The following is a 13,252-nucleotide window of genomic DNA, read 5'->3' on the forward strand; positions in this document are numbered from 1 at the left end:
CATTATGGTTGGTGAGTGGAGTACAGTTGGCCCTTCAGATCCACAGTTTCCTCATTGGTGGATTCAACCAACCATGGATCAAAGATATTTGGGGGAAAAAAATCTAGAAAGTTTCAAAAAGCAAAACTTGAATTAAACTTGAATTTGCCAGGTGCAAATCACAATCACAATTTTTCCTTTTCTTTTTTTTTTTTTCTGTTTTTAAATATAAGGCATCTTGCCAACACATAATTTAAAAATTGGTCTTCAGTCCCATTGCTTCAGATCACCAGAGAATTTCTGGCTAAAGAACAGTGGATATAATAAACAAAACCCAAAACCTTAAATAAGAAAATCGGTCCACATTCCCCAAAGACAAGAGGAAAGGGTAGAGCTTATTTGGTTAAAAAAATATAAAAAAGAGCCCAACTATGCATTTTAAACAGAAGGGTGCAAAACATTACAATAAAATATAATCCAATCTAAGGTTAAAGTTACAGAAAAGTTTAAATTTCTAGCCAACTAATTGTCACCTGGGAATGAGACACACTGAGCACAGAGTGGATGCGGGTAAAGAACAGGAAGGGCTGTTTCCCACAGAGCTGTGGGGAAGTTTTTAATTGAATTACTGAGTCAATCTCCCTATTTGTTATTGGGCTGAACAGGCTTTCTATTTCTTGATTCAAAAACTGTGGTGTCTATCTACACAATGGGATATAAATCAGGCTTTAAAAATAAGGAAATTCTGCCATTTGCAATGATGTGTATAAACCTGGAGGACATTATGCTAAGTGAAATAAGACAGATGCAAAAAGGCAAATACTGTATGATCTCACTTACATGTGGAATCTAGAATAGTCAAACTCATGGAAGCAAAGAATAGAATAGTGATAGGCAAGGGCTGGGGGAGGGAGAAATAAGGAGATGTTGGTCGAGGGGTACAAAGTTTCAGTTATGCAACATGAGTAAGTTCTAGAGATCTAATGTACAACATTGAGTATGATTAACAATATTGTATACTTGAAATTTGCTAACAGGGTGTATCTTGTAAGTGTCCTCACAACATTAAAATGAAAATCAGATGGTAAATATGTGAAGTCAATACATTAATTAGTTTGATTGCAATGATTATTTCATGATGTATCTATATATCAAATTATCAAGTTGCACATCTTAAGTATATAAATTTTTAATTGTCAATTATACCTCAATAAAGCTGGAAGAAAGAAAGAAAAATATCCTACATAGAAAATTAGCCAACAAAATGCAATGATGTATTAAGAAAATAGTCTATCACAACGAAATAGGGTATATCTCAAGAATGCAAAGATAGCTCAACACAAGAAAGTCTATCATTGTAATTTACCACTTCGGTAGGCTAAAGTGAGTAAATCAGATGGTTATCACAATTCATGTAGAGAAAGTGTTTAATATCAGTTGATCAAGTATGTTACACAGAGTGGACAAAATAATAAAGTAGTGCTCCTTCTAGAATTCAATCATGAGGCATTTTCATTCAACAAACACTTATCAAGTGACTACTATGTACCAAGAACTATGCTAGACGTGCTTCTTCCGTGGTACCCTTTATAGCCCTCATTACAGCCTTATGCCGTGGGTTCTATTATGATCTCCATTTTATAGATGCATACCATAAAGTATGTCCCCTCACTGTGAGCCATGTGGCCCTAAAGCCATTACCTTCCTCTCTGAAAAACAAGAGCCCTGGCTCTGCCATGGGCCACAGGCACAATGAGTCTGCTGATCTACGTTGGAGGCCTCTGGAGAGCATCATTCCCATTCAGTTTGCCAAGATACACGGATCAGCAGCAACCAGGCCTGGAGGTCAACAAAGAGGAAGACTGACAGAACTTGGCTGTCACCAGTGTCCTCTCCCATGAGAATCTGGTTCCAGGCGGAACCCCAACTTCATTATTTATAGCTCTCCTTTCTCCAGCTGGAGGGGGATTTTGTGTATTTGGCTGATGGATGACTCAGCCAGAGACTGAAAAGCTGACGGAGCTCTAGTGAGGTGTCAGGAAGAACTGAAAGTGGTGACCTCAGCTGCTGCAGAAGCCAGTGAAGCCCATGCACCCAGACACTGGAGACAGACCCCAGGTCCCACTCTTAGAGACGCCTACTCCTGGTGGGGGCAGGGTGTCATTCTTTTCAGAGGAGGTGCCTACAATCCTCCTCGTTCTCACTGCGAGACTACTACTGTTTCTTGGCTTTCTGGCTACACCTACTCATTGCAGAAACCTGGGTTCAAACCCCAGCTTTGACAGTTACTACTTGTGTGACCTCCAGGGACTTGCTGATCTTTTTTTCTAAGCTTCAGTGGACTCATCTACAAAACAGAATCAGTAAAAAGCAACCTCGTAGGGTTGCCACGAGGAGTAAACATGGTAATTCATGAAAATGGCTTAGCATAGCGACTCTCACACCATGCGCCCACTGCACGTTAGCAGTTACGGTTGCCGCTGTTACTATTACTATCACGATTGTCCCATCTAAGGATAAAGCAGAAGGGCAGCTGGTGGCAATGCTTTCACAGAATCATTTAATCTCTTAAAGTCTTCAATAAGGACTTTAATGGTCATGTCCAATCTCCCAGCTGATGTCTGATCCCACCAGCTTGTCTACAACACCATTCTCTTCCATCAGGTGGCCCACTCCAGCTTTTGGGCTGTTGGAAAGTTCCACCCTGTTGTGGAGGACATTTGGAGGTGCTTCCTGTGCTGAATGGTTTCCCTTTATCCATCCAGATCATCCTCTTTTTCCTCTACCGTGCTTTCTGCCCCAGGAGGCCGATGCGTGTGGACTACATCAACAGTAGTTGATCCCTGCCTTGTTGCTTATAGTTGGGTTCAGCCAATGGAAGACACTGGCAAGCAGAATAGTACACAAGAAGAAAGAGGCTAGGGTATTAATATCCTCAGCTCCCGCCCTGCCAAGACACGCGTGTTGGCTGCAGTCCTCTGCCAAAGGCCACAGCTCTTGCCCAGCAGCCATCTCCAACATCTATAGCTCCTTTCTCTGGGTTCTGGTAACAGGACTCTCCGTTTGCAAATTCAAACAGGAAGATAAGTGCTGTGATCAGGGAAGCAGAGACCGAGATGGTAGCAGAGAGGGGGCCTCCAACCCCAAATGGGAGGCATAAAGAGGGTCAGAAAACATTTCCCTACGGGCTCCTAAAATTGCAAGCCTTTTGCCTGTCTTCAAAACTGGTCATTTTCCTTGTGTTTAGGCCAGAAGCGTCTGGGACTGGTGAACTGGTCTGGTTTCCAGCACCTTCCGACAGGTCGGGGTGAGCTTGGGAGGGCAGGAAGCGGTCCGTTGTGCTGTGTCCCCAGAACCCAGCACGCGGCATGAGGCTGCCAAGCTGTACAATTCCAGGGGTACCACGTACTCTGCATCCTCTGTGACTTGCACCTCCTCCCCCAAGAAGTGCACGATGCAGGGAACTCTATCAACAGGTACTTAATCAATACAGATCTGTTGAGCAAATGGATGAATGAATGAGCTCCCATTCCCAAACCAAACCAGCTACAGATTCATTTCATTTGGAAGATTTCTCTCTGGATCATGACAGGGAGAAAGGAAAAAAGCCTCAAGGATGGGAAAGTGGTTGCATTAGACAGGGGTCTCCTGGGTTCAATCTCCAGTTCCTCCATTTAAAACTATATTCATAAGCAAATAAACCTAATTACTTCCCTCCATAAAAAAAAAAGCCCAAACAAACAAAAATAAATGGACATTATCAAAAAACATAAAAATAAAATTTAAAAATTTAAAACGGCTAATTGTAAGGAATTGGCTCATGTGATTACGGAGGTTGATGTCTGCAGTTGTCCGCAGTTGGGCTGATGGTGTAAATTCCAGCATGAGTCCCGAGTCCCAAGTCCCATGGCAGGAAGAGAAAGATGTCCCGGCTTGCAGTTGGGCAGAGAGAGCAAATTCTCCCTTCCTTATCCTTTTTGTTCTACTCAGTTCTCCAACAGATTGGATGACACCCCCCTCCCCGCCCCCGCCACCACCACACACACACACACACACACACTTCAGAGGGCAATCCAGTGGACTCAGTCTATGGATTCAAAGGTGAACCTCATCCAGAAATGCTCTCACAGACACATTCAGAATAATGCTGAACCAAGTATCTGGACACCCTGTGCCCTCTTGAGGTAACCCATGAAATTAACCATCAGGGAGATAAAGCTTTCCAAAGCATTAGAGCCAAGAGTGCCTGATGACTGGAAAGCTTTTCACCCAGGTTCCACTCATCTCTGTGCTTGGGCCTCGGTGTTCCTCCTCTCACACCTCAGTGACGACACGCACGCGTGTGCGCGCACACAGTTGTAATCACTGCCTGGGTGTCATCCAGACAGAACAACAGGAGTAACTGGGCATCCATTCCGCATTCCCACCTTCCTCCCCAACCAGGAATGGTTGGTTGGTTGGTTATTCATTTGCCCACTAGGCTGAGATGGTGGGACCACTGCCAGGCCACTAGGAAAACAGGGCAAGCGGTGGGAACTGCTAAGAAATCCGTCCACATGTCTCTGCCCAAGGGTGCCAGGTCCCCATGGTTACACCTAAATGCCTCTAGGAGTGGGGCTGCGGAGCTGCAGACAGCTGCCCTCCATTTGGGGCCTGGGAGGCTGATGAACCCCCCACAGGTAGGCTGGTAGAGGGTGGTGTAATGAGGAGGGTGTGGAGGACCATAAGGACTAGTTTTATTAACCACTTACTGTGAGCCAGACACTTAATCTCACAACTTCTGCCCCGCCCTCCACCCTTCCCCTCACTCTAGTTTATTTCTCAGAACAGAAGCTGAGGCCCAGATAAGTTAAGGGACTTGTCTCATTTCACAGATGAGGAAACTGAGGTACAGAGAGACTAGATGACTTAACCATGATCACAGAGCTGGCAAGTGAGAAGACTTGAAAAAATGATGTCAGACTTCATAAGACAAAAGGAAAAGAGAAAAGGCCACTGGTGGGGGAGGATGGAGGAGCGGGGCCATCCCGTTCCACATTTTGTCTTGTCGTTTGTGTTTCATTCATATTCACCATCCAAAGACTTCTCTGAGACGCCTTCCCTGACTCCCTCCACTCCTCCAACTCCATCCTGCAAACTGACAGCCTAAAACCAATTTTGTGATTAACACTAAAAAGTTGAGCAGTTTCACACTTTAAAAATCTAGGTTTCTAACCTCTCTTAAAAACGTGGGCGCTTTGGTAGTCCTGGGCCAGCACTGCCCCATGGCAAGGATGGAGTGCAAGGGGAAGGGTCTATAAAGGAGGCTGGAGCCCCTTACTCCTAGACCTATTTGAACTCAGCCCCTTCTCAAACTCTATTCCACCCATACTGTCCTCTTGGCTGTTGCTCAGACATACCCAGCTTCTTCTTACTGAAGGACACAGGCCCTGTCCTATACTCAGACTGTTCTTCTTGGAGCCCTCCTTCCCTGGTCTCTGTCAACTGTCCCCCTATGGAGCACCCAACCCAAAAGAGCAGCGTGCACCAACCCCCCATCAGGGGTTGAATTGTGTCCCCCTAGAATAAGATATATTGAAGCCCTAACCCCCAGTACCTGTGATGTTACCTTATTTGGAAATGGGTCTTTGCTGATGTAATCAGGTTAACATAAAGTAATTGGGGTGCCCCTAATCCAGTACTGGTGTCCTTACAAAGAGAGGGAATTCAGACATAGCCACACAGGGAGCAGGCCATGTAGAAGCAGGTGATGATGCTTCCACAAGCCAGGGAAGGCCAACAGTTGCCGTCTATCACTAGAAGCTAGCAGAGGCCAGGAAGGATTCTTCCTTAGAGGAACGGCAGTTTCTGAGCCAGGTGTCCACCTGAGTCTAACCATCAGTAGCAAGTAGGTGGAGTAAACTGGTACAAACATGACCATGTGGGGCCACCACTTCAGAAAGCACATTAAGGGGGTAATTCCAAAGTAGGGGCAAGTCACCCAAAACAGGAAGGAAGGGAGAGAAATACATGAAATGGTGATGGTGTGCCCCAAAGCACCAATGACTAAATCCCAGGACGCATTCAGGTCTTTACTGAGCACCTACTCTGTGAATGCACCAGAGTTTAAACTCTCAATAGGTTCAGCTAGTCTACTTAACCCACATGGAGACTATGAGTTGATAAGGCATATCCCTTACAGGAATTGAGAGCCCTGATTACATTCAAAACGAGTTCAAACGTCCTTGGCCCAGGGAAGCTAGCACCCAAAATAGCACTAACAGACCTGAAACAAACTTTATCTCCACGAATGTAGTTCTTGTTATACCGCTTCCTTCTCAAGTGTTCTACTGCAAGCTTCTGCAGGAAGATCCTGAGGACCCTGACAACAATGATGATAATAATGCCAACAATAATAATAGCTAATATTACAGCGGAACTAGTCTTATATGCCTGGGGCATGCTAGGCATTTTTCATTTTCTCATTTAAAGGGAGATGATGATGATGATGATGATGATTATTATTATTATCATCATATCATCATCATCATCATCATCCATCTTTGTAGATGAACCTGATACACAGATTTGATTGCTTATCCAAGTTGATATGTGGTGGAACGAAATCTCTCTGAGTCTATTATTTTTCCTGCTATTTTTTCCTGTCTTATGCTTTTTTAATTTTTGTGTATGTTTTATAACATATATAATGTATTAGTGCCATGAGGCATGTTATATAATAAACACATAAATATTGGGCATACACTGGAATTTGGGTTCAACCTCGGAATTCAACCAGAATCTAAATTGACTGTAGATCATTATTTTTCATGCTCTTCCATTCCTAGGACTGGACCATCTATTCGTGACAGGTGATGCAACAGAATAACATCAATGTCATGGAGACACAAGAAAAGTGAGAGCCAGTGCACTGGGACAAAGACAAAGTCATTGCCCATTTGAATATCTGCCCAGATCCGTACAAGTCTTCTGTGTCTCTGCCACATCTAAGACTTCAAGGCTGAAAAACTATGGGCGAGTAGAGACAAAAACCAAATGTATCTTCAGAAACAAATATTCACTAACAAGGGTGCAAATATTTATCCAGGAAGTATCAGAAAATATCAGGCAAATTATCATTCTGTGATTTTATGGTTAATTAGAAACTGAATTATGGAACCACTCAGTGTACACTCAGTTTATTACACACAAACAAAATTTTCAAATGAACACTATTTGTCTGGGTTGCTAATTGGAAATCAGCCAGGCTTTCCACCAGACAATTATAAACGAGACTCTAATCGCCTGGCTAGAAATGAGACACAAGCTTGCTGAGTTGAATGCTGCTGCTGTTATTAGCTTAGTGACATTGTAATGTTTAGGAATAGCCACGAGGATTAGCACCCACCAGCCAGATTAATCTGACAAAGGCATTTGAAACCCCTAATAAGTAGGACATAATTATAATTTATAACGGATAAAGGCTTAAAATGTGTTTCTGAACACTAAACTACTGCAATATATTTCTCTCTTACAATGTGGGCAGTGGTGTAGGCAGTATTCTGCTCTGAGGCACTAGGCAATGTGAATGGAAAGGCTCTGGAAAAAAAAAATATATATATATATATTCTTTTACCCAGAAGTTCACATCTAGGAATTTATTTTGTAGAATTAAAGAAGCCTTCAAAAATGTAGTTACAGGAATGTTCATCATCATGTTGTTTAAAATAGCAAAAAACAACCTACCATGAGAAATTGGCCTAATCAAAAGTAGAGCATCCATTCAATGGAGTCCTATGTAGCTGTGAAAAAAGATGCTACAGAACTGGATACCATGATGCATAAAGAAGAGACATTTTTCCCAAAGAACACACACAAATGGCCAAAAACACTTAAAAATGTTCAACATCACTAATCATTAAAGAAATGCAATCAAAACTGCAATGAGATACCACTTCACACCCATTAGGATGGCTATGATTAAAAAAAAAAAGACTGAAAACAACAAGTGTTAATGAAGATGTTGAGAAATTGCAACCCTTATGCACTATTGGTGGGAATGTAAAATGGTGTAGACACTGTGGAAAAAAGTATGGTGATTCCTCAAAAATTAAACTCAGAAGTACTACATGACTCAGCAACTCCATTTCTGAGTATATACACAAAAGAATTGAAAGCAAAGTCTCGAACAGATGTTTGTACACCAATGTTAACAGCAAAAGCCAAATGTTTATTCACAACAGCCAAAGGTAGAAACAACCCAGATGTCCACTGATGGATAAATGGATAAGCAAAATATGGTCTTTCTACACAATGGAATATTATTCAGCATTAAAAAGAAAGAACATTCTGATGCATGCCACAACATGCATGAACCTTGAGGATATTCTGCTAAGGGAAATAAGCCAAACTAAAAAACATAAATTCTTTATGATGCCCATGTATACCTTCCTGTATAGCAGAAATTTGCTGATTACGCCAGCCCAGGATTCCAGTCATCTTAGCAGTGACATTTTCTCTAGGTACATAAATGAACTTACATTTCTTTCTAGCTCATGTTCTTAAGATTTCCATAACTGTGAATCAGTTTTTGAATGATTTGACAATAACACACAAAGCCAACTCACCAGACCCTGGACCACTAGGACCTCGTGAAGACATCACTACCCCTTGTGGCTCAGTCTTGCTGGTGGCCTCCTGGAATTCAATAGAAGGTGTGTTGTGAAAAAGGCAAATGGGTCTCAGCCATTTCCTTAATTCTACGAAATAGAATTCAGCTTCCTTAATTCTACAAAATAAATTCCTGGAATCTGAAGCTCTGGGTCAAACTGACCCAAACAGAAATAGACTCAGAGATACAGAGAACAAATGGATGGTTGCCTGAGGGGCTGGGGAGGAGGGGTTGGGTGAAATAGGTGAGGAGGATTAAGAGGTCCAAACTTCCAGTTATAAACTAAATAAGCCACGAGGGTATAACACACTACACAGCACGGGGAATAGGGTCAATCTTATTGTAACGGCTTTTGCCTGGGAGCAGATGATTACTAGACTTATTGCAGTGGTCATTCCAGCATGTATACAAATGTAAAATCACTCTGTAGTAGACCCGAAACTAACATAATATTGTATGTCAACTCAACCTCAGTAATAAATGAATGAATGAAATTTTTAAAATGCGCGAAGAGTAGGGAATATTCTACAACTTAGAGACCCTGCAAGAACTGCTTTACCTGTGGTCACACACACACAAATTAAATCCTGATTGGCAAATTTTTTTTTTCAGTTGAGGCTTTTATTGTCTCAGCCCAATCAGCCCAGGGTCACGTAGGACACATCCGTAGTCCCAAGGCAAGGGAGACCGCACACCAGAGAAACCATGGGTGTTTCACCAAAGGGGCAAAAATACCCAGCATTATTATAGAATTTAGGAAAAGAGTAGAGCTTGGGTGACATCTAAATGAAGCGGGGTTTTGGCAGGCTCAGAGCAAAGCAGGGCTGTGAGTAAAGGGGTCAAAGTCAGGTTTGGACAGCAAAGTGGACCCGGGTCCTGGAAACCACGGTTATGACTGACGTAGCCTGTTGTGCTCAGAGACCTCTTATCTGACACTGCCTGGGTTGAAAATTGAGGCAGCCTCTCAGTTTTAGTAGTCTAAGCTACTTAGATCCTCACCTTTAGAGTGGGATGTTCTTACTGACATAGTTTTAAACACCAAAGTTTCAGTTGTCATTGATTTTATAGAACAAATTTTCTCAATGCATAAAAGGGCAATATTGACTCAAAGAAAGGGGGTGCTATGACACTTCACAATGGCTTTGTCTACCTCTGTTATTCCAGCCTGATGAAAAGCCACACAGATTTTTACTTCCTCGGTTTAAGCTAAATTTTTCTTTCTTACAGATACTGATATACTTTTTGTAAAAAGTAGGGTGGTTCATATTATACTCCTTACAGTTACTATAAGCACTAAGAAACTGATAAGACTTAAAAAAAAAAATCTAGGAAAGCCAGAGCACAGCCTAGGAGCCAATGAAGGTAGGCGTATGCATCAAATGGATCAAATGTTCAGCCTCACTTACAGAGCTGAATAATAATCGTGTCAATTGAGGTTATTGCCACAAGGATGATTTGATTCATCAAAGCATTTATTACATTGTGACTGGGAGCTGCACTTCAAGATTTGCATGTATTATTTATGTAGGAAGCTGTCCATCAACAGTATTAGAAGCAACCATTCTAAGCAGTGTTATTTTCAAGGAGTTTCAGCTTCAGTGACGCACTCTGCCTGCCTGGGAAGGACATCAGTCATGATCACCAAGGACAGAGGCTAGGAGAGGTGAGCTGCCTGGACATCAAGTCCCAGGAACTCTTAGACTAGGATTTCTCTACCCTTCCCCCAGGGCTTCCCTCCCCCACCTTGGAGAAGCTGTCTTCAGAGATATTTCCCTCTAGGACTCACTCTCAGGATTTTTCCTTTTGGAGTAGTATGTAAGCTACCCGTTAGGAGAAAGTGGGGAGGTAGTGTAAGATCTTTCTGCCTGTTTTTTTTTTAATTATAGTAAAATATACATAACAAGTATTACGACTTAAACTGTTTTTAAGTATATAGTTTTGGTGGCATTCATTTCTTTCACCTTGTTGTGCAACAATCATCACCATCTGTCTTCAGAACTTTTCCATCTACTCAAACTGAAACTGTATCCTCCTGAAACATTAACTCCCCATCCCTCCCTCCCCCAGCTAATCTAAGGACTTCATATATATGGAATCATAAACATTTGTCCTTTTGTCACTGGTTCCCCTTAGCATAATGTCTTTAAGATTCATCCATGTCGAAGTATGTGTCAAAATTTCCTTCCTTTTTAAGGCTGAATAGTACGTCATTGTGTATATATTTTATATATATATATATAATGTTTAGTTGATCCATCAGTTGACACTTGGTTGCTTCTACCATTTGGCTACTGTGAATAATGCTGCTGTGAATATGCGTATACAGTATCTATTAGTGACCCTGCTTTCCCTTCTTTGGGATATATACCTAGGAGGGGAATCACTGGATCATTTGGTAATTCTATGTTTAATTTTTAAGGAATCACCACACCATTTTCCATAGCAACAACGCCATTTCACATTCCCACCAGCAATGCACAAGGGTTCTAATTCCTCCACGTGCTCACCAACATTTGTTACTTTCTGGTTTTGCTGGTTTGTTTGTCTGATAGTAGCCATGGTGTGAGGTAGTTTCTCACTGTGGTTTTGATTGGCATTTCCCTATTGATTAGTGATACTGAGCATCTTTCCATATACTTATTCACCATTTGTTTATCTTCTTCGAAAAATTTCTATTCAAGTCCTTTGCTCATTTTTTTTTCTTTGCCTATTTTTTAATCGGGTTGTTTTTGTTGTTGCTGCTGCTGAATTATAGGAGTTCTTCATCTATTCTGGATATAATCTCATCAGATACATGATTTGCTAATGTTTCTCTCCTATTCTGTAGGCCTTTAAAATTTTGTATACGTCACAGAAAAAACAGATTGTGAGGCATGAGGGGATGTTTTGAAAAGCTACACAGTGGAGTCATATTATACATGTATTGAACTTGGTAAATCCAACCATATATGAGAGAAAAAGAGAAAGAGAGAGAGAAAGAGAATCACCATTTAAATAATGCAGGTGTTTCTGCCTTCCACTCTCTTCAAAGAGCACAGAACCCAGAGAGTGAGCCCAGGAGGAGGGACATATACCTGCTGGCCCCCGAGGACGTCTCAGTCCCCAGACCCACCACAGAAGGAGCACCCTTTATGCTCAGCATGGTCCCAGGGTTTAGAACCCAGCTGTCCAGAGCCGTAGCCACATGTGACTATTAAAAATTTTTTTAAACTTTTTTTTGTAGTGGGTGGCAATTAGGTCTATTTATTTATTTATTTTTGGAGGAGATACTGGGGATTGAACCCAGGGCCTCATGCATGCTAAGCATGTGCTCTACCACTTGAGCTATACCCTCCCCCACTATTTAAATTAACTTAAATTTTCAGTTCCTCAGTCTCTTTAGCCACCTTTCAAATACTCAATAGCCACAGTATAGATACAGAACATTACCATCACTGCAGAAAGTTCTAGTGGACTGTGCCGGTTTAGAGATACGCATGTTTTGGTACATCATGGGCCCCTAGTAAGCCAAGTATAGAACTAAGAAACAGCAAGTACTTCCAATGCTGATGGAAAAATGGGCTAAGAGTTAGACCTGGTATGTGGGTCTTCAAAGGATAGTTCTCAATAGATAGTCAAAGCCACTTTGAATTATACTCCACTTTATCTTCACTCGTGGACTTGGGTGTCATCTCTGTGTACAGTTTAGATCTAGCTGAGTATTTATCAAATTGAGAGCTAGAACTCTAGATAGGGTTTCTCAAAGTGGACCACTGGCAACCGAGTGACTTAGGATGCTTATTTGAAAAGCAGAATCCTGGGCCCCACACCAGAACTGCAGAGCCAGAATCTCTGGGACAAGAACCCAGGCAACTGCATTCTTCATTAATTCCCTGAGTGATTCTCTTATAGATTGACATCTGCAAACACGGCTTAGAAACTGGGAGCTGGGAAGTAGAAGAAATGATATGCTTCCACACAGCTGTAATTATGAAAATAGCAGGTTATGTGAACCAGTTTAAGCAACCTACTTCATGTCGCTGGGTCACTGCTTTCTGTGCTCTTGCTGCCTCCTAATAAGGGAGTGTGCATTCGCATGCTTGCTGCGCCGTCACCCTGCAGTACTTCTAGTCAGCCTTTAAAGCTCAACTAAGAAACCACCACCTCTTCCAGGAAGCCTCCCCAGCTACCCATATGTTCCCTCCTTTAGGCTACTTCACCTTTTACTTTGTTGATTAAAATATCAGTAATACTAGCTTTGAGTTATGGACCTCTTCTGCTGTCCCAGGCTCTGTGCCAAGAATTCTACCTGGATTCATTCATTTAAGCCTCGCAAATAAGCCCATTTTACAGGGAAGGAAGTTGAGGTGCACAGAATAAAGTACCTTGCACAGCTAAACAGAACCAAACTCAGGCATGTGTGTTTAATCCAAAGCCGACTGCTCTTCACAATTATACTGTATTCTAGGTGCACTTATTCATCATTATTAGCATGTTTCTACCACAACCAAGAAGCCCTTAGGAGCGTGGACTTGGCTTAGTCGTCTAAGACTGCCCATTGCCCAGCACAGTGACTGGCATATAATAAGTGATGAGTATTATGTGCTGAATAATTAAATTACAGTGGAACATAGAGATCCCTTG

The 13,252-nt window shown here is 42.0% G+C and overlaps 1 protein-coding gene across 11 annotated transcripts in view; it reads right to left on the bottom strand.

Moving 5' to 3' along the window:
• The window catches only part of TNFRSF17 (TNF receptor superfamily member 17), a 102,773-nt gene that overhangs the window by 38,110 nt on the left and 51,411 nt on the right, over positions 1 to 13,252 (bottom strand). For 4 of the 11 annotated variants that reach the window (XM_072942188.1, XM_072942185.1, XM_072942187.1 and 1 more), the window contains exon 3: positions 8,586 to 8,655. The exons of 6 other annotated variants lie outside the window; for them this stretch is intronic. In XM_072942188.1, coding sequence (XP_072798289.1) covers positions 8,586 to 8,619 — 34 coding nt within the window. In that variant the 5' untranslated portion in view covers positions 8,620 to 8,655. Of the gene's footprint in view, positions 1 to 8,585; positions 8,656 to 13,252 lie in introns of those variants that run through there. One more of the 11 variants, XM_072942190.1, reaches the window with a different exon arrangement.

Source organism: Vicugna pacos, chromosome 18, assembly GCF_048564905.1.
Source record: "Vicugna pacos chromosome 18, VicPac4, whole genome shotgun sequence".
Classification (NCBI taxonomy): domain Eukaryota; kingdom Metazoa; phylum Chordata; class Mammalia; order Artiodactyla; family Camelidae; genus Vicugna; species Vicugna pacos.